At 42.6% G+C, this 18245-nt stretch overlaps 1 protein-coding gene across 2 annotated transcripts in view; it reads left to right on the forward strand.

Moving 5' to 3' along the window:
- Positions 1 to 18245, forward strand: part of NHSL1 (NHS like 1) — a 160974-nt gene that overhangs the window by 108458 nt on the left and 34271 nt on the right. For both annotated transcript variants that reach the window (XM_065733068.1, XM_065733077.1), the window contains exon 2: positions 6336 to 6488. In XM_065733068.1, coding sequence (XP_065589140.1) covers positions 6336 to 6488 — 153 coding nt within the window. The remainder of the gene's footprint in view (positions 1 to 6335; positions 6489 to 18245) is intronic.

The following is an 18245-nucleotide window of genomic DNA, read 5'->3' on the forward strand; positions in this document are numbered from 1 at the left end:
GATACCCCCGCCTGGGGTGGGTGGATGGCCTCTGGGGGGAACACTTTTGTTCTCCTGAAAAGTGCCGGGAGATGGCCAGACACGATTGGCTCTGAAAGGAGGGGAAGAAAGCCCTTATATTCATAAATTATTGATTCCTGTGGTCTGAAGGGCCTTTAAACAGCAGCAAATGCTTGATGGTATGGGTGAAGGTGGCCAGAGCAGGAGTGAACTTTGGGCAAAGCTACATTCAGCATTTCTTATCACAGGTGCTTTACACTTCTTATTTAGAAGCGTGGTGCTCTCAAGTAGAGGTCAAGGCGTGGTTTTTAGGTTGGCGTGGTGTTGATCTGCAACCAGACAGACCCTTGTAACCTGCAGGAAGTGCTTAATCTTGGCTCAGACTCACCCAGCAGGTGCATCCGCAGGCAGGGGGCTGTTAGGTGCTGGCTCGGTATGGCATCTGCTTGCCCTGGCGCCTGCATCTGTATGGAGGGATGGGCAGGGTGATGGGAGCAATCCTGAGCAGCCAGCCCAGCCCCTCAGGAACATAGTAACAGTGGCATTGCCAGTAGTTTTCCTTGCACACTGCCAGAGTGGTACAGTGGGAACTTGCTTCAAGTATGTCTCATTGTTTAGAGGGCGTCTGCTCAACAGCATTTTATCTTTCCCCTTTGCTTACTGCATAGAGACACATTGGAACAGCTCTCACCATACAATTCCTGTCTTAGTTTCTGGGAATATTCCTTCCTTCCCAAGCCTAAAACCAGTGCTATACATTTGTTTAATGGAAGATGTTTCTGTTGTCTAAATAAAATTTCTAAGGTTTACAGCTAAAATGCTGATAAATTTGTCTGTTAGTGTTATTTAATGAATTTAATATGTGTTGGGCTCATCTCAAAAAAAAAAAAAAAAAATAGTGGTACCATTTCTCAGCTTCCTCAGGTGCAGTGGTGCAAAGTGCAGGGCACTGAGTTACAAATGGGGCAGGGACAGAGGTGGGTGTTGTGAAACATTTCTATGGAAGCCATGTATTTACAGGTTGTTTCTTGGTTGCCAGTGTTTTGTGTTGCTGGGAACGTCAAGGGGTGGCAGTCCCAGATGGCTGCTGCAGAACAGGTCAGCTGGAAACCTCCCTCCAAAGAATGGGGCAAAGGGTGTGGGGGGGGTTATGATGTTTTCAGGCAGTGCCTGCAGATACAGACACTCATCTGTTCTCATATGCCTACTGAGGACATTAATGGTCTTCACTATGAATGAGGCTTAAAAGCAAAACCAATACAAATAATTTTGATGGGAGAAAAAGAAGCACAGATAAGCCAGTCAGGGGTTAAAATCTATTGTATGTGAATTTTGCCATTGGCAGTGTGTTCATGATTTGAAGCAGCTCCTTTTGCCTCTTGTATTAGCTTTGCTTCTATCTCTAATTTGTTAGTTAGGATGGAGCTGCTTCTAGGCCAAACTTTTAAATTTAACAGTCCCTCCAGAATTAGTATTTGCTGGAATCTTTCCAGCGTTTTCTGTATTCATTGTGCTAGTATCTACATGAGATGGCAAGTGAGTGTCACTGTTTTTCTGAGGATGTGGGAAGGGAGGCTGTAGGTTAATATTAACTAGCTCAAGGTGAGCTAGCAGGTGTGCCAGCAGCCCTTGAGTCACTGCTTGTAAAGAACTGGTACTGCAATGTGTGCACGCCTACTGCTGGGGCTGGCTTCGTTGCACCGGAACAAACTGTATCAGTCTTTCTGCCAAAGTGGTTTAATTGCTGTTCTGCTTGTGTGTATCTGATTTTTACTGTTGGGATGGCAGTATACATTTTCTTGAACAGTCCCATACACTTAATTCATGCTTTCTGCTCTAAGAGAACCATCAGAACCAACTGTGGTGCAGTGAAAAGTGGTTGTGTCAAGACAACACGCTGAATTTAATGGAAGCTACTGGATTTACCTCCAGTGGAAAAGAGTTTTGGATGGTTGTTGAACTAGGACAGGCTGAAAGATGCCAGTGCCAGCACCGACTGGAATTTCTCTTGAGGCATCACTTCCTGGTACTGATTTTTGATGCTTGGCCACTTGATCAGCATTGGCCTAAGGGAAGATGGGGAAGACAAAAGGCAAACATCATCCTGTGGATTGTTTCTTATTGGTTTTGAATAACTGTGTCTGGAGATCGGGGCTTGATGATGGCTGTTAAGTGCTTGTTTTCAGAATGCTTCTGGCTAGGGGAGGATCAAGAGCAACCTTGGACATGGGCAAGCTGCAGCCCTGGGTGAAAAGAGTTTCCAGAACTGTCCCAAGTAGCCTAGAACATGTTAGTACGCGGAGACTTGAGCCTGAAATGGGGACAAAGCCCATCTGCGGAACTTGAAAGCAGCTGAGAAATGCATAAAAGCCTTGGGGATATCTTGCATCTCTCCTGTAGCACAATCTCCATCACTTACCGGCTTGAAATTGATGGATTTTACTGTGCAAATGGGCTATAGTTCTTCTTCCATCTTAGAGACACTTACTACATCCCCCAGAAGATCAACACCACATTTGGAAAGGAGTCCACACCTTCTAGGTGTGCCACTGCATGGCAGTGCTGCTGGAGATGCAGATACAGGCATTCTGGGCTCACCTTCAGGTTCTGTCCAGTGGGAGTGCATCTCAGATGGGTTTAATGATGAATGGGTAATGGTAAAACGCTAATGGGGATGGTATTGTGTGATTTTAAAAAATCTTTGTATGAGGTGCTTGATGGAAATCAAGCAAAGCAGAGCCATCATGGCACAGGTGAGCCAGTGCTTGGGTGCAGCTGGAAGATCCTGATGCTCGTGGCAAACCCGTGTTGTGAGTGCACATTCTGTGGAGCTGGGGAATGCTGCTTATACCAGTAGCCTTCAGACGCTGATGGAGGCACTTTGTGTTCTTTGCTGCATGGCACTGAATCTCGGGGATGTGGTGAAACTTGGGTTGAGCTCCTGCGGGAGCATCTGCATTTCACACCGCAGAGGCTGTGTGTCCCGCTGCGGCTTGGAGGTCAGCCCCTGACCCCCGCTGCCGGCTTTTTTCCTTCTCCCTGAGGAAAAAATCCCATTGTTAGAGCGGCGCAGCTTACATTGTGATGGAGGGCTCGCTCCTCGAGCCTTAACATTGTGCGAAGGGCACGCCCTGCTGAGCACATTGATTCGCCGCTCGGCTTGTTTTTTTCCTCGCTCCTTCTGCAAAAATCACGGCTCCTTCATCCCTAGGAAGGAGGGGGCTGCACCTCTCGGCGCTATTACTATTTTTTGGGGGGGATATACCCGTCTGAAAAGTTGCACAAGTTTTCATTTGATGGAAAAATAAAAGTCTGGGGCCGGGGGCGGCGGGGAGGGGCCGGGCGGAGCGGCCGCTCCGCCCGGCCCCTCCCCGCCGCCCCCGGCCCCATTCCCTCCCCTGGGCACACGGGGCACGGCCGCCGCAGCCATGGGCAGCAAAAGAGGGATCGCTTCCCAAACTCTTCCTTTCCGCCGCCACCCAAAACTTGGAGAGGATGAGAAGAGCGGAGTGAATAATAATTAACTTTTCTTTTTTTTTCCTTCCCTGTTTTGCATATGGGAAAGTGGCTGTCGGCAGCCCGCAGGACTACACTTTTGAGGAGGCGGCTTTGGGGCTGAAGGATTGGAAATGGTTCCGTGCGCTTAGGTCCAGACGGATCTAAAGTTGAGATTTAGGGGCGATAAAAAACAGGAGGGAGGGGAACTCTGGAGAGGATAAATTATTACGGTTTCTCCAGGATCGGTCCGGAGACCAGTCACCTTCCTGCAGCTCCGGCTTCTTATGGGATTTAAGCTCCGAGATCGCAGCGAAACACCTTGAAAATGGTGGTTTTCATCAACACGAAGCTTAAATCTCTCATGAAACTTTTCAAGAGAAAGAGTAAGTAGCTGTGCGTGCTGGCCGTCCTAGTGGGGAGCAGCGGAGCCCCGCAGGAGAGCGCAGCTCCGGCTTCTGTGCTGTATTGTGATTTATGCCACTTTGTTGAATACTTTGTGTATTCTACTATGTGCAGCCTTATAGGACGTCTGCTTAGGGCTGCTGTGAGGCCCTTTGTGTGATGGGCAGCAGCTGGACTTGTGGGGTATGGCTGGTGCCCGTGGGTACAAGGTGTGGGGAGTGAGGTTTGGGGCAGCATCCCACCTGCCCCGCACCGCCCCTTTGCTTCTACTTGGAATGAACGTCTTTAACACCTGACCTAGCGACATGATGGATTTCAGGTGAATTAAATTTAATTCATTAATTCGTGAAGATGGACAAATTGCACTAGAGAGTGTAGTTTGGGACCATACTGTGTTTCTGTGCACTGGGTTTGTTGGGTGCTCGTGATGAGCAGAACCCATGAGTTTTGGTGTGGCAGGCCTGGCTGCCCCCCTGCCTCCTCTGACAGCCTGGAATGGGTGCGTCAGTCTGTGGTTGGACTGGGTGATCTTGAAGGCCTTTCTCAACCGCGATGAGTCCATGATTTTATGGCAGGGTGCTGAATAAACCTGCTGCCTGCCTTAGGGCAGGGCCAGGCACTGCCCTAACGAGTGGGGTGGTGTCTGTATGGGTGGTGATAGATGTGCCCTCTGGTTACAAGGACACCTGCACCCAGTGCTAAGGGATGGGTGGGGTGTGGGATCAAGCCGTCCTATGGATGGAATGACCAGGCACTGTTCTTCATTAACTTTCTGTGCTCTGACGCTAATCATAAATAAAATAAAAAGTGTAGAAATTCAGTTAAGGATTTTTCCCCCTCCACAGATCCTTTTAGGACAAAGCAGCATTGTGTTGCAGACAGGTTTTGAAGTTTAAGACATAGCTTATGTTCTCTAACGAGCCCAGATTATTTCTATCCGAGCTGATCCTGGCAGATGCACTGCGGTGATACCAGTAGGCTGTAGCTCATAAGCTTCCCAGCTTCTGCACATTGCAGGAACATCGCTGCTGGATGCTGCAGGCAGCCAGCAGAGCAAGAGAGGATGTGGAGTTGCTAGAAGGCCGGTGCCATAGCGCTGAGCCAGCAGAGCAGGTGCTTAGAAGGAGACGCAGCTGTAGTGGTTTGGTTTTTTTTTCCTGCTTCAGAGAGCTAAAAGCAAGGATATGCTGCATGCTGGCTGAAGGCCAAATGGTGCCTGGGGGATCGTAAAATATGACCCCCAACTGCCCTTTTCCTCTTATTACGGTGTGGAGGGATAAGACCATTCAACTGTAAAAGTTTTTATTGATGATAAACTTTAAATGAAAGGTAATGGCTCTTTCTCGGGAAACATAAACGATAAACAAATCTTAGGCTTATGCATTTTCACTGATTCATTACTGGCAGCCTGTAGGGAACTTTGAACCAGAACAATGTCACTGTAGTGTTTTTGTGCATATGCTGGTTGGAAAGAGGAAGCCGGTGCCATCCCTCCTCATTGGTGCTGTGCTCTGAGCAATATTTACCTGGTGAGTTGCTGTTGTCCAAGTCTGCTTTTCACTCATGGAAAAGTAAAGAAGCTGATTTGTTGGCTTCTGTCAAGTTTTAGTTCTTGGTTTGAGCGAGCATGACGTTGGAGAAAGCTATTTTGTGAGCCCACAAATGAGCCTGTCGTAATCTCTCATGGTGGCTCTCACATTGTAAGGGTCATCCTTGAGTAAGAGGGAGCTCCTGGCAGGATCAGGGACAGGAAAACTGATTTCATTTGACTGAGAACTAGCGGGCAGAAAACAGAGTCAAAGGTCCACATAAATACATTAGCAAGTTAAAACACAGGAGGAGGAAAAGAGGTTTCCTACACCCTCCTCAAGAGAACACGTTTCTCTCTCCTATGAAAGAAAGTTGTGGGACCAGGGCTTGTTTAGCTTGGACAGGGCTCTGAGGACTCCTCATTGTGGCCTTCCAGTACTTGAAGGAAGCTTGTAAAAAGAAAGGGACTGACTTTTTACACGTTCTAACAGTGATAGCACAAGGAGAAATGGCTTAAAAGTAAAATAAGGGAAATTTATGTTAGATGTTAAGAAGATATTATTTACACATAGGGTGATGAGGCAGTGGAACAGGTTGCCCAGAAAAACTGTGACTGCCCCATTCCTGGAGGTGTTTGAGACCAGATTGGGTGGGGCCCTGAGCAGCCTGAGTCGGTGGGTGGAAGGGGTCTTGGAATTAAATGGACTTTAAGGGGTCCCTTCCAGCTTAAACCATTTATAATTCCAGAAGTGAGAGGAGGTCGAGGAAGTGAAGGTCTAAAGAGTGTTTTGATACGGTGGTTACAGTCGTCTTGATTTCAAGATGATGCATGATGAACATGTATGTGGGGTTACACAACAGACCTATCTGCAGTAGCATTTACTTCCTTTTGTCTTTCTCTGCAGCTGTTTCCAACTTAGATGAAGAGAGCAGATGGACCGTCCATTACACTGCTCCGTGGCACCAGCAGGAAAATGTGTTCCTGCCTTCCTCAAGACCGCCTTGTGTGGAGGACTTGCACCGGCAAGCCAAACTGAACCTCAAGTCCGTACTGAGAGGTGAGATGCTGCTGTCACTGATGTATCCTGAAAGCATGGTAGTTTTTGTCACAGCCTTTGCAAACTCATCCAAGGTGTAGGCTTCTGAAGAATCTTGTCTTGTTTTGCTGCAGCACAGCAAGAGTACTGAGTGGTGTTTACCAATAGCTGAAGTAATTTTCCTCAATCAAATAGCAAGGAAGTTTGCTACCTGGTAGAGTGGTATTCTAGAATGGAAAAGTGGAAGACAGTGTTTTTTGGCCAGTTTCATTGAGTCTTTGGAGCACTTCAAAATGGTGCCTTCTATTTCAGTAATTTCTGAATGATTCCATTTATGCTTCAGCATAAAAGCCAAGTCAGAAGTATGTCATTCAGTAACCTCTGTTACCATACAGTGCCATTTTTTGTCAATTTGTGAAAAGTTGGAAAAGAGGTTGAAGGCAGAGAAGAGAAATAGGGAATAGGGCACTCGCAAGGAGTCACCGAGTGATGTATCTTCTTCCTTGCAGAAGAGTGCAGTGTTTGTCTGAGAACCAGCTTCTCCCCTTAGTACCTTTGTTGGGGGGCGTACCTGCACTCTGTGGTGCAGGAGGCATGGTGTTGTGTTTGTGTAGTCCTGTGGACGCGGGAAGGCAGGGAGTGTGAGGAGGGCTGTAAGAGCAGGTGTTTCTGAACCAAAAGAGAAGTTGGAAGATGGAGCTTAACATCCATGTTCTGGAAATTGTTAACACAAGAGTTTTCTTTACGTTTGTTATTTGACAAAGAGGATTTCCCTGCTAAGAGCCAACTCAACACTGAGTCCCTTTTTGTTTCATCTGGAATCACAAGTATTTGATAGCTTAAAAAGTGAATCTGATTTAGAAGAATGGTGTAATTTTGTTTATCGCGGCATTTCTGCTTTTTAAACATACCGGAAACTTCATTCTGTTTATGACGAGGAAGTGGGGGGAATGGGTTAGGGTTAGGGGAATGGAGAAGTGTTTGGCTGCTATGTTTTATTTCTCTTGCTATTTCTCCAGTTAATTAATTTTTCACCATCTCTTACTAGGTGCCTTTTGTTATCATTTAATAGGGCAGTCTTGACAGCTGGAGTTATTAGCTCACGCATGGCTCAGCAGATAGCCTGTGTGTCCTCTATACTTATTATTGGATTAATGCATTTTTGCAGCGCTTTAGCCTTGAAACATTTACTGTTGCCTCACAGATGTACCAGTTCTTTCAAAATAAATAAAATATATTTTCCTGTTTTAGATTGAAAGGAATACTACTTGCACTTAGCTTTTTGTATACGTTAACTACTCATTCATCTATTTTTAATTCTCTGCTTGAGTCCATTATCAAAGATAACTGCCCAGGCTAAAATGCTATTTTGATTTTTTTCTGTACTTTATTGGAAATGTAACCTCTGTATCTTCTACTTCAATAAATTTGTATCCAATATATTTTTTGAAACCAATTATCATATGCTGCTTAGCCCAATTTACACATCTGAAATTATTTCTGTCTCATGGGGCTTTTCTCTAGAGCTCCTTCTCTTTATAAAAACAAAAGCTATTCGGTGCTACTCAAACTCACCAATTAGACGTTTGTATAAAATAAAACTTGTGTGTGTGCCCGTGGTCTATGACTCCTTTGTACTGAGCTGAATTTCAGTTTCTTGCTTTCAGGGTAGTAATTGAGAGAGGGGGATGAAACCATGATGCCTTCAGCCGACCTCAAGCTCCTGACATAGTCAGCGGAATTCTGCTCTTGTTTGCTTATGTTTTGCCTCAAGCTCTTTCCTAGGACTTGTTTCTTCCTTGCTGTGGCCTTTAGCTGCCCTGATTAGCTACAGCATGAATTTAGCGCCATCCTCAGTAATTCCATCAATGCCTGTAGGGGCTCTGAGCAGTAGGAGTGGTGCTGCCTGACGTTTTATCAGTTTTACTCTTCAGTGGCACTGTGAGATCAGGAGGACATTGATGCTCCTGAGCACCTTTGGCAGATTAGGTCAAAAGTTCTGTACCCAGAGCTGACTTTCATTTAGCACAGATGTGTTGTAGAAATTGTAATGTAGTTGTGACTGTTACTGAACTCTTTTTTTCACCTCCTGTTTCAGAAAAGACCCTTTTATCCAAAGTTTCTTAATGGATAGTAAGTTGCTTAGAGCTATGTGATTGTAGCATGGAAGACTATAAAGGAAGAGTAATGGTCCGTAGCAACTTGATTGCAGGTGATTACTTTGTTATTGCGCTCATAGCTGCCCCAGTGAATTAGAGAAGTATAAAGCTTGGGTTACTGATAGAAATTCACTTATAGAGCATAGTATTATTAAAACCGCTTAGAAAAATATTGAATGTATAAAATCATTCAAAATAATTCAGGAAAGGTATCCTTTCTGTCTAGATTTTCTTATCCATCTGGATTCATCTCTAATACTAACCAGATAAAATACTGAGTAACTTTTAAAATAATGGAAGGTCGAACATATTCACTCTGATGCAATTTTAAGAGCTCAGCAGATTTCTTTTTTGATAGCATGGATGTAGCAAAAAAAAAAACAAAAAAAAAAAACTAGTGCAGCTGTCTGTCATAGGGAAGAAACTTAGAAGCACTTCTTGGAGGGCAAAAAACTTATTACCACTGCTTATTCTTAAGCTGGCTTAAAAACAGAATGTTAAGGATAGAGTTATTACAGAACACTGATAAGAGGGAGCAAGTTCTCTGCTTGGTGATCGCTGTGAACCCTTCATAACTTTAGCAGAAGCAGTGCTGTGTTTGGAAGAGAAGGAGGAGAATTCTGTTTGTTTTTTAAGTGCTGTGGCTTATTACTCGGTTGAGTATATGATATATTGAAATATCATTTGCGTATTGTGCTATGAAATCACATGCAGAATATGATAGTAGATGTTACATGGCGGGATTTTCTTTTTTTCTGATCTTTGTACTTATGAACTAGGCTTCTATTCTACTGTGCTTTTCCCTTTTCCTTTACAAAATTACTTTCAAGCACCAGGAAGTTGGGAAGTTGGTAATGCACTTATGTATGTGGCTTTATTTGGGCTTTTATTAAAATCTAAAGTTGCTGTTGACTAAAAGTAGTGGTTTGAAAAATGTACTTGAATCTATTTTAAAATGAAAGTTGTTAATGTCTCTGTAGTGTCTTCAAGACTTAGTGTGGTAGCTAGAGTGGAAGAACAAATTCAACTGCAAATCATCATCAAGGTATCATTGCTTAATGTTTTTAAATGTGGTTTACAAAATTATCCAGTTTTTCAACTGTGATGGTAAATCTGGGACTAAATAAAGGACTGCTGTCTGGAGGCACGTCTCAAGTGTAGTGGTCTTTAGTCAGGAGCATAGATACATCAGTGCATAGCAACCTTGCAAATATTTGGATAAGTGTAAATGGAGTGCAATTCTTACTCTTCTGTAGTATAGTCTGAAAATGTCAATGAGCAAGTCATTAAACATGAACATGAGGAGGAGGCCCAGCACAGTTGTAGTGTGTCTTTGTTTCACTGCCAGGAGTGGGTCTTAAGTGTGTCTACATTCCAGTCAGGTTTGCAGTGTGTTCACCAGGGTTGACCCAGTCACCTGAAAGGAAAGTCTGAAGTAATCCAAAGTGCACTTGTCCCTGATAGTTTTGCAAGCTGTGATGAAATGTACCTGTTGCTCGCCTGAACTGACTTTACTTTTGTATTTTATTTTATTATTTTTTTAAGTACTCTGTGCTTTCTATCAAACGTGTCTGCTGGAGTGATGGGAAATGGAAGAGGGCATTTAAGACCTGATTTCCAAGGAGCAGTTGTCTTCCAGTTCTAGCAATTTGCAGTGTAGGGTCCTTTTGATTTAAAAATAAATGTAAAAAAGGCTGGAAAGGCTGTCACCTGTTGCTGCTTAGACATGGCAGGAATAAAGGGAAGAGATGAAATAAACATATTACTGCTCAAGGGGAAGCGTATTAAACTCTGAAAAAGTGATCAGGCTTGAGAGTGATGGCTAGTTCCTCAAGGATCTCAGGAAAGCTCTTGCTGGTCAGGTCAAGTTGTAGATCAGGGACAATTGTTGCATGCTGCTGTTTATTGCTTGAGCTGGTTGTTATTTATAGTAGATTAAGGCATCAGATCTGTACTGAGAAATGTTATCTGTAAATATTGTTCACAGTCAGATATTCTAACTTTCATACTGGTTTTCAGGCTACAGCTGCAGAGGTTTTCTGCACCAGTGACTGCACTTTGTGCCTTTTTTCTCCAGTGTAATTGTGTTGACTCAGACTTTGTATGTAGTATAGTGCTCGTTGTTCCAGTGTCTGTGATGATTCATTTATTATCTCATCTTCAGAAGAGCTGGATTTGGCTGAGTGTAGCTTCTGTTTAGCTTTGTTGGCCAAATTCTAGGAATGTATTTAAGCAGCAGTGATTGAAACACTTGATCTGTTTTCCAGAAGACATCTGGTTAGCATTGTCAAATAAAACCGGATTTAAGTAGTTACTCATAAAGCCTCTATTATGTCTTGCTGCAAGACCCTCCAGACAGGTATGTGTTTACCCTTTGTTTTCTCGGGGCATCTGCCAGATCACTGTTCAGATGAGCAATATTAGGGTCAGCCCTACTAGTCGATAATCCTGCTGAGAAGATTATGGACTTAAAATAATCTTACATTTCATTAAAGAGCTGCAGAGTAGTGGGGAACCACTTCATAATAACAATAGGCCTAGCTCAGGTTCAGAGAGATGCCAATATGTGAGCTTCCTACCAAATGGAAGCCTTAATGAAGTAGAAGGCCATTAAAGGCAAGGGGTAGACCATATGTTCTGGAAAGGCATTGGAGCTGTAAAATAAAACACAAAGGAAAAAAAAAACAGAGGGAGAAATAACTTATTTGTAATCATTTTAGTTGTAGTGGCTAATTTGGTGCCAGTAGTTCTGCTCATATATCCTGTTATTTTTACTGTTTCTGAATTAATTCACAGTATGTCTTCTGATGGTTTTGGCTGGATTCCATACTCTAACCACCCTCTCCAACAGAGAGTTAAAAAAAAAAAAGATTATTTAAATTAAGTAGAATTTGATCAGGAGTCTGCACCTTGTGTTTGAATGCTGCACTTACGCCAAAAAAAAAAAAAAAAAAAGGTTTACTTGTATTTAGATTCCCTATTTGTAGGTTTAGTTGTGTAGTGCTATGCTGAGTGTAAAAGCATACAGGTAGGTCATATTGATTGCATGGTTTCCTGTATGCATTATAAAGTGATAGCTTTTCTAGTGAAAGTCTTAAGAAGTCTTGACATTTGTTTCAATACACTAATGATAATGTATTCATTCAAACCAGATTAATGTGTTTTCTCAGTATTTTCTAATGTAAGACAGAGGCAGTAAAAGACAAAGGTAAAAGATTATTTAATTTAACTCCATTTCAAATTAGTGTCTTCAGAGGAGAGAAGAAATTTGATCTATGGCTGCCATAGTTTCAGTGCTAGGTAAGCAACTAATATCACAAGGAACATCAGACTTTCAGTTGTTTTCCTGTTTGTGTTTTTTCCTCCTTCCTCTCTCAGATCAGAAGTATAACATGTATAGAAGAAGCATGTATAGATGAAGCATTTTAGATAGCTTTAGAAGTTGAACATTGAGTGTTACAGGAGAAAAACTAATAGAAATCTTTTCAATTTTTATATCAACCATGTTCAGTAGCCTAAGAAACAACAAATATTTGTAACAATACCCGAGAAAAAGAGAATTATTTTTAATGCCAGCATCAAGCATGCAAATGGAAGCACAGAGAAACTGTTAAAGACATCTTGTCACCAGTAAATGTAGTGGTATAACAGTTGCAGAAATTAACTCAAGACAAACAGTGATTTTGAGCACTCTCCAGTGACAGCCTGTTAACAGATATAATCTGTAATGGCTGTAGAATTTTGGTGCCATTAGAAAGTTTTTCTGAATAGCTAGATTATATAGGCCACCTGGGGAGCTAGGGATAGGTCTATAGTAAATCTTTTTTTGAAAGGCTTAAGGAAGAAAGCTATGGTCAGTGTTTGCGTTTACTAGAGCTGTAAAAGGTGTTTTCACGTTTCAGAGTTTTTTACTTAGAATCCTTCCTAAAGGCTTGCACCTGATCTGGACCCTTGAAAAATAAGTCTGTCTACATGCTTGCTTTACTTTAATGTTGCATCTCATTCCCCATCCTTGTTGTTATACAAACATTGCTTCAGCTGAGCCCCAAAGCAACCTGGGAAAGCTGGACTGGAGGGTCAACCTGTTACTGTGTAAGGATGCTGTTCCTCATGAAGAACTTGTCTCTTTTCAGAGTGGACCAGTGCAAGGGGCAGCAGGCACAAGCTGAAGTACTGGACATTATCTCCAAACACCAGGAAGCACTCCCGTGCTGTTCAGGTGATGGAGCACTGGCACAGTTTGCCAGGAGAGGCTGTGGGGCCTTCTCTTCGGAGATGTTCAAAAGCTGCCTGGATGTGATGCTGAGCACCCTGCTCTGAGGATCCCTGCTTGACCAGGGGTTGGAGCAGAGGGTCTTTCTGACCTCTACCATACTATGATTCTGTAAAAATACATATCAAGAAATAGCAATTTAAAATTGCATTTTGGGGGAAGAGATGTGAGGCAGGGCAGGTGGCTGGGTTGGCAAAGGCTGGTATTAGCCAAAGCATCTAGATAGAGCTGTTTTGTTGGTTTTTTTTTTGACTGGGCTGGCATGGTAGTATATCTTTTGAAATTCTGGACTCATTAAAGATGAGAGTCTGAACAGAACAACACACTGAATGTATCACAGCTGAAGTTCATGAACTTGCTTTACAGTTAGAATTGGTCACAGTTCAGTTGTTACACGAGTGCATCGTTGCTGTGGCTTTACAACATATTTTAAAGCTTTGATATAGAGCACTCCCTGTGATAATCAAATTCTGCGGATGATATGGGGATTTATACGTTTAAGGAAAATGGGATTTGATCCAAGCTGAGTGAATTTTTGGGAGGAATGAATATGAAGTGGTAGAGGCAAGCTGTCTGCCTCATTTAGATCCAGCAACAAAAATAGATGCTGCATTGGAATTAAATTGAGATCTTATTTATTTATTTATTTTAGTCACATTTAGCATGAGATCTTTGTTGAACACCAGATTGCCTTTGTACAGCCCTGCACGTATTCAACGTGTCTCATCCACACAAGGAAAGCTGTGCATTCTTATCTGCATATTGCACATGACAGACTCATAAACTGATGACTTTAGCTAGCTTTACCAACTTAAATAGAGCTTTGAACTAGAGAGTCTGTTTTAATTATGGTTCTGGGCCTTATTCTCAGCTAGCTCTTAATCTTCTGAAGTTACGTCCTGAAATTCCCCATTAATGGTGCTTCTTCATTACATCTAGAGTCTGGAGTCCCCCATCTTTGTCTTTGTCATACTGTAGAATAATGCAGAAAGCAGGCCACGAGGCAGTCTCTGAGGAAGGCCCAGTTTGATAGATGTGCTCAGAGTGCATCCCAATGTAACACCAGTGTGACCAGTCCCACACAAAATAGAGAGGTGGCAGTTATGTTTAAGGTAGCAATCCTTTTGTTTCATAGTGCATACAGTTAGAAAGCTGGAAGGTTGTCGGCTGTGCTGGACCTGGCACTGTTTGCTTATGTGGTGGTGAGGGACAAGAGTGAAGGCAACTCGGTTTCTTCCTTAGCTGCCTTTATCCCAAAGTGTGTCATGTACCTGTGTGCTGCAGGCAAAGCACTGTGGACTTTAGGAGGCATGTTGGTGGAATTCAGATTGTGTCATGACTACGGGTGTAAAGTTCTTGTCTGGACCTAACCCATATGAGTTCTCTTGGGCAGCAGCAATACCAAGTCATCTGACATCCAGTCTTGTCTGTCATAAAGTCATGATAAACTTCATTGTCTCAACTCAACTGGAAAAACAAATTCTGAATGTGCCTGAAAGAAAGCTATGTGCAATTATTTATTGGCTTTGAAACAAGTCTTATTCTATAGTAGAAAGCAGTTTTGTATTACATTATAGTGGTGATTAAAAAATTGTGGTGCGTAAAGTCATGTGTCATTTTTATAAGTTTATTTTCACAATATGTTTTTCATTCTGTTGGAGAAGTTTAATGAGACAAATATATGTTGTACTGTGGTCTGTCAGTACTCATAAGATAGAGCTTGTAGTCCTGATGTATGGGGAAGGAGATTTGTTTGTATTTACAGATAAGAAGGGGTTAGCTACAGTATTTAAAGCTAAAAAGGAAAAAAAAATTCTGACCTAAGGGAATAAAGCAGTTTTCCAGTGATATGCTCAGTGAGTGGATAAACGTGTTTTAATATGCTAGTCAGCAGATTTATTTCTATAGTTGACAGTTTAGCTGACTCCTGCAGTTAACAGGCTTTCTCTAGTACCAAAAAAAAAAAAAAAAAAGGAAAATCCCCACACTACAAAACACAAGTTATTACATGAAAGGCTCTGCCAAAAAGTCACCCTGAGTGGAGCTGAGATAATTTCTTGAGCATGCCGACACAGCTGTCATCTTGTCGCTTGTCCATTCTTGCTTACAAGACAGCAGGGAATGAGGCACACTCGGGCTGCCTGCTGCTCCCTGCCCCTCCTCTCTCTGCACCTCTGAAGGCATTTTCACTCTGGGTTTTAGCAACTGGTCCCAAGGTGCAGGCTCCATTCTTTGATGCAAGGCAAGCTTGAGTGTTTGTGAGACATTTTATCCCTGCTTGTTCAAGCCATCCATTGATTGCCTACAGGGCTTCTTACTTCAAGCAAGTCGGGGCTGTTTAGATATTCGAATAACTTAGATGCTGTATCTCTGAACTGTGAATATCATGTTAGTTTAAAATTCAAGGCAACAGTGGTTGCTAATGAACACTTAGAAATGCTGACGGGTGGATTATTTGTATTGAACTCTTACATGCTCTCTCAAGCATGCATTTGAGTGGACAACTACACTACAGAGCTTAAGGCCTGATTTTGCAGCAGTCACGTGAGCAATGTTTACTTACACGTGTAATCTCATTAGAACTAATTTAGTAAGTGGCAGCTGCACATTGAGGCCTGAGGCAGTGGGGCCTGGTGCTGATTGTGGTGGCTGTGTCTTGCAGAGAGACAGGCTCAGGTGGGACCTGTCCTGAAAAACCAGTACCAGGAGCCTGTCTGCCTGCAGCCAGGGAGCTGGCCTATGAAGAGGCCTGTGAAAAATGGCAGTTAGCCTTGAACAGCTATGTTATGATAAGAAGAAATAAATTTCTAGAAATCTGCTAAAGTGGACCTAATACAAGTTGCTCCAAAAGTAATGCCTCCTGTTTATTTGCATGGAAACTACAACTGATACAGAGGGCACAATAACACTATTTGTTAGAGCAGATTCTCAGCTACATAACATTGTATTTCAGCAGTCACTGCCTTGACCTGTGCATTTTCACCAGTGATGAACAAGAATCTGTTTGCCATACTTGTAAAAATCTGTATCAGCAGAAGCAACCTGCTGTTGCTGCTGCTGAATGTGCCACCCAGTGACTTACTGTGTTCGCATCCATGGTTTGGTTCTCCATAAACGTTCAGCAAGTGTCAGTGGATATCAGTGGCTACAATTTTTTTCTGCATGGAAGAATTCAATGAAATAGGAAGCATTACTTTTGGAGCAGCCCTTTTACTTCTCTCTCTCTGACCAACTCTGTTGCTGGCAGGGCAGTGTACTTTGCTTCATGTTAATTTCCAAGACTCCATGATTAATTATAGTGGAAATATTCTGAGTGTATAAGATGTTACCAAAGGAGAGGAAAAGATCCAGTGCATCCTAATAAAACCAAGTGTTTCTTGTGCCATGGAGCAGTGAAGTGTGGATTTTAGACTAAGCAGACAAGTTACATGTTAATCCTGGTTTTCCATAGTAATACCATGTCAAGTGAATTAGTGAGGTATCAGGGCTGTGCCTTCTGTTCACTCAGGTGATTTGTGACTCAAATTCTCATGTAGCAATATGGTTTCAGATTGTTTGTAAAGCTGTAAATCGCTTGGACATACAAGACTTGCAACTGTGTGTTATCAGCTCAGGGTCAAATGGAATTAAACGTGAGTTCTTAGTGTAAAATGGAGATATGTGGGATTGAGTGGCCTTTGTGGTATTTTGTACCCATGGCCTCACTGCATCCTACAGAGGCCAGTAAGGTTTTTTATGGAAAGGCTGAGCTATTAAGCTGGGGTCTGATTTTCAGACATTACCTTATGGAATTGTTGTCATAAGAATTAATAAAGTTCAGTAAGCTGTAGAGTAATACAGAATTCAGTGTTTGTGGCTCAAAATTCTGATGCAGGATTGCACTCAGCTCCATTCCCTGCAAATTCCTCTTTTGGAAGTGGGAGCTGTGATTAGCTCTTGTGTTGCTGGTGAGAAGCGAAGTGTCTCTGTCAGGCTCCTGTCTCACACCAGGATTTAGCAATAATGAAACACTGAGGAGACGTATGAGAGGTTGGTTAAATGGCAGCTACTCAGATATTATAGTATGGGCAATGACAGCACTAACGCATTTTTTGTCACACATCCCCTGAATATTGTTTCTACTCTATGAACTGTGACAGTGATAGGAAGCCTTTAAAGGTCTTTAGACCACATTTCCCACACACTTTCTTTATGTGTAGCTAAAACCACCCTGTGAGCAGCAAAACTCAACCTCAGGCAAAATTTCCTTCTCTGGGAATGATTTAACTTAACCACGTGAGTGAGGAGAAATTAGATTATAACATAATGTAAGTGCAGCCATTTTTAAGCAATAATTATAATACAGAATAAGTTTTGCAATTTAGTGTAACGCTAGTACAGAATGAAAAGAATGAGGAATTGTTTTATGGCTCTATAGAGAAGCACTTGGAAGGCATCAGAAGATGGTGCACAGCACCTCTCTGTGCTTATCCCCAGGAGTTGATGAGGAGGTGGGGACATAGTTTTGCTGTCATGCTGTGGCACCACCCAGTGCTGCCACCGATTGCAGTTGTCAGCCAGAGAGGCATTTTTTTAGTCATTGCAGACAAGTGGAAGCTGTTGGTGTAAGAAAAACTATTTCATCTGGGCCACAGTACTGCTTTTGCACCATTCAGATCAGATACACTCAAGGTAGTGCAGCACATAGAGCATGCTTTGAAGTACCTGTGCGTATACTGTAGAGCTGATTTCAAGCATGTCCTCAGAATCAGTGTTTATGTCCTGCCGATGCAGTCTCCTGTATTTTGCTTTGGCAGTTTTTAGGCAGAGATTTTTAGTCTGTACACGTTTTTGTGTACTGGAAAGCATGGGTGTATCAGCCTTGACATGAGGTTCAGGACTGTGTGTCCATGGCTCAGTTAGGATTCACATACTGGTGCATTCTTGAAACTGAAGGTTATTAATAACAGAAATGGCCTGTCTCCTAAAAAACCTTATTCAGACATCTCTGAAATAGCATGAATATTTGTAGGAACTTTTTCACTAACTCTGTCTAGCATTCCTTTTTTTGCATAGTAGGTTGCAGTATTGCTCCTCTGGGAGAAAAGATCCATGTCTGGAAGTTCTCCTAAAATACTTCTTCATAACTTTTTTTTTTTTAATATATATAAATCTTTTTGCTGAAAAATCCAAAGCTGATTGCTTACAGAAGACCATGCGTAATTTATAGAAGCCTTCAGATGAGGTGTGTGCTTCCCATCTAGAACAGTTTTCAGACAGAAGTTACCAGGTTTGGTGTGGCTTTGCTTGGGTGCAGTGACTGACCTCGTGTTAGGCTGTTATGATGTGAAGTTACAGATACCTGCC

This window comes from Cyrtonyx montezumae, unplaced genomic scaffold, assembly GCF_038088225.1.
Source record: "Cyrtonyx montezumae isolate F1298 unplaced genomic scaffold, pur_monq_1.0 scaffold_0, whole genome shotgun sequence".
Classification (NCBI taxonomy): domain Eukaryota; kingdom Metazoa; phylum Chordata; class Aves; order Galliformes; family Odontophoridae; genus Cyrtonyx; species Cyrtonyx montezumae.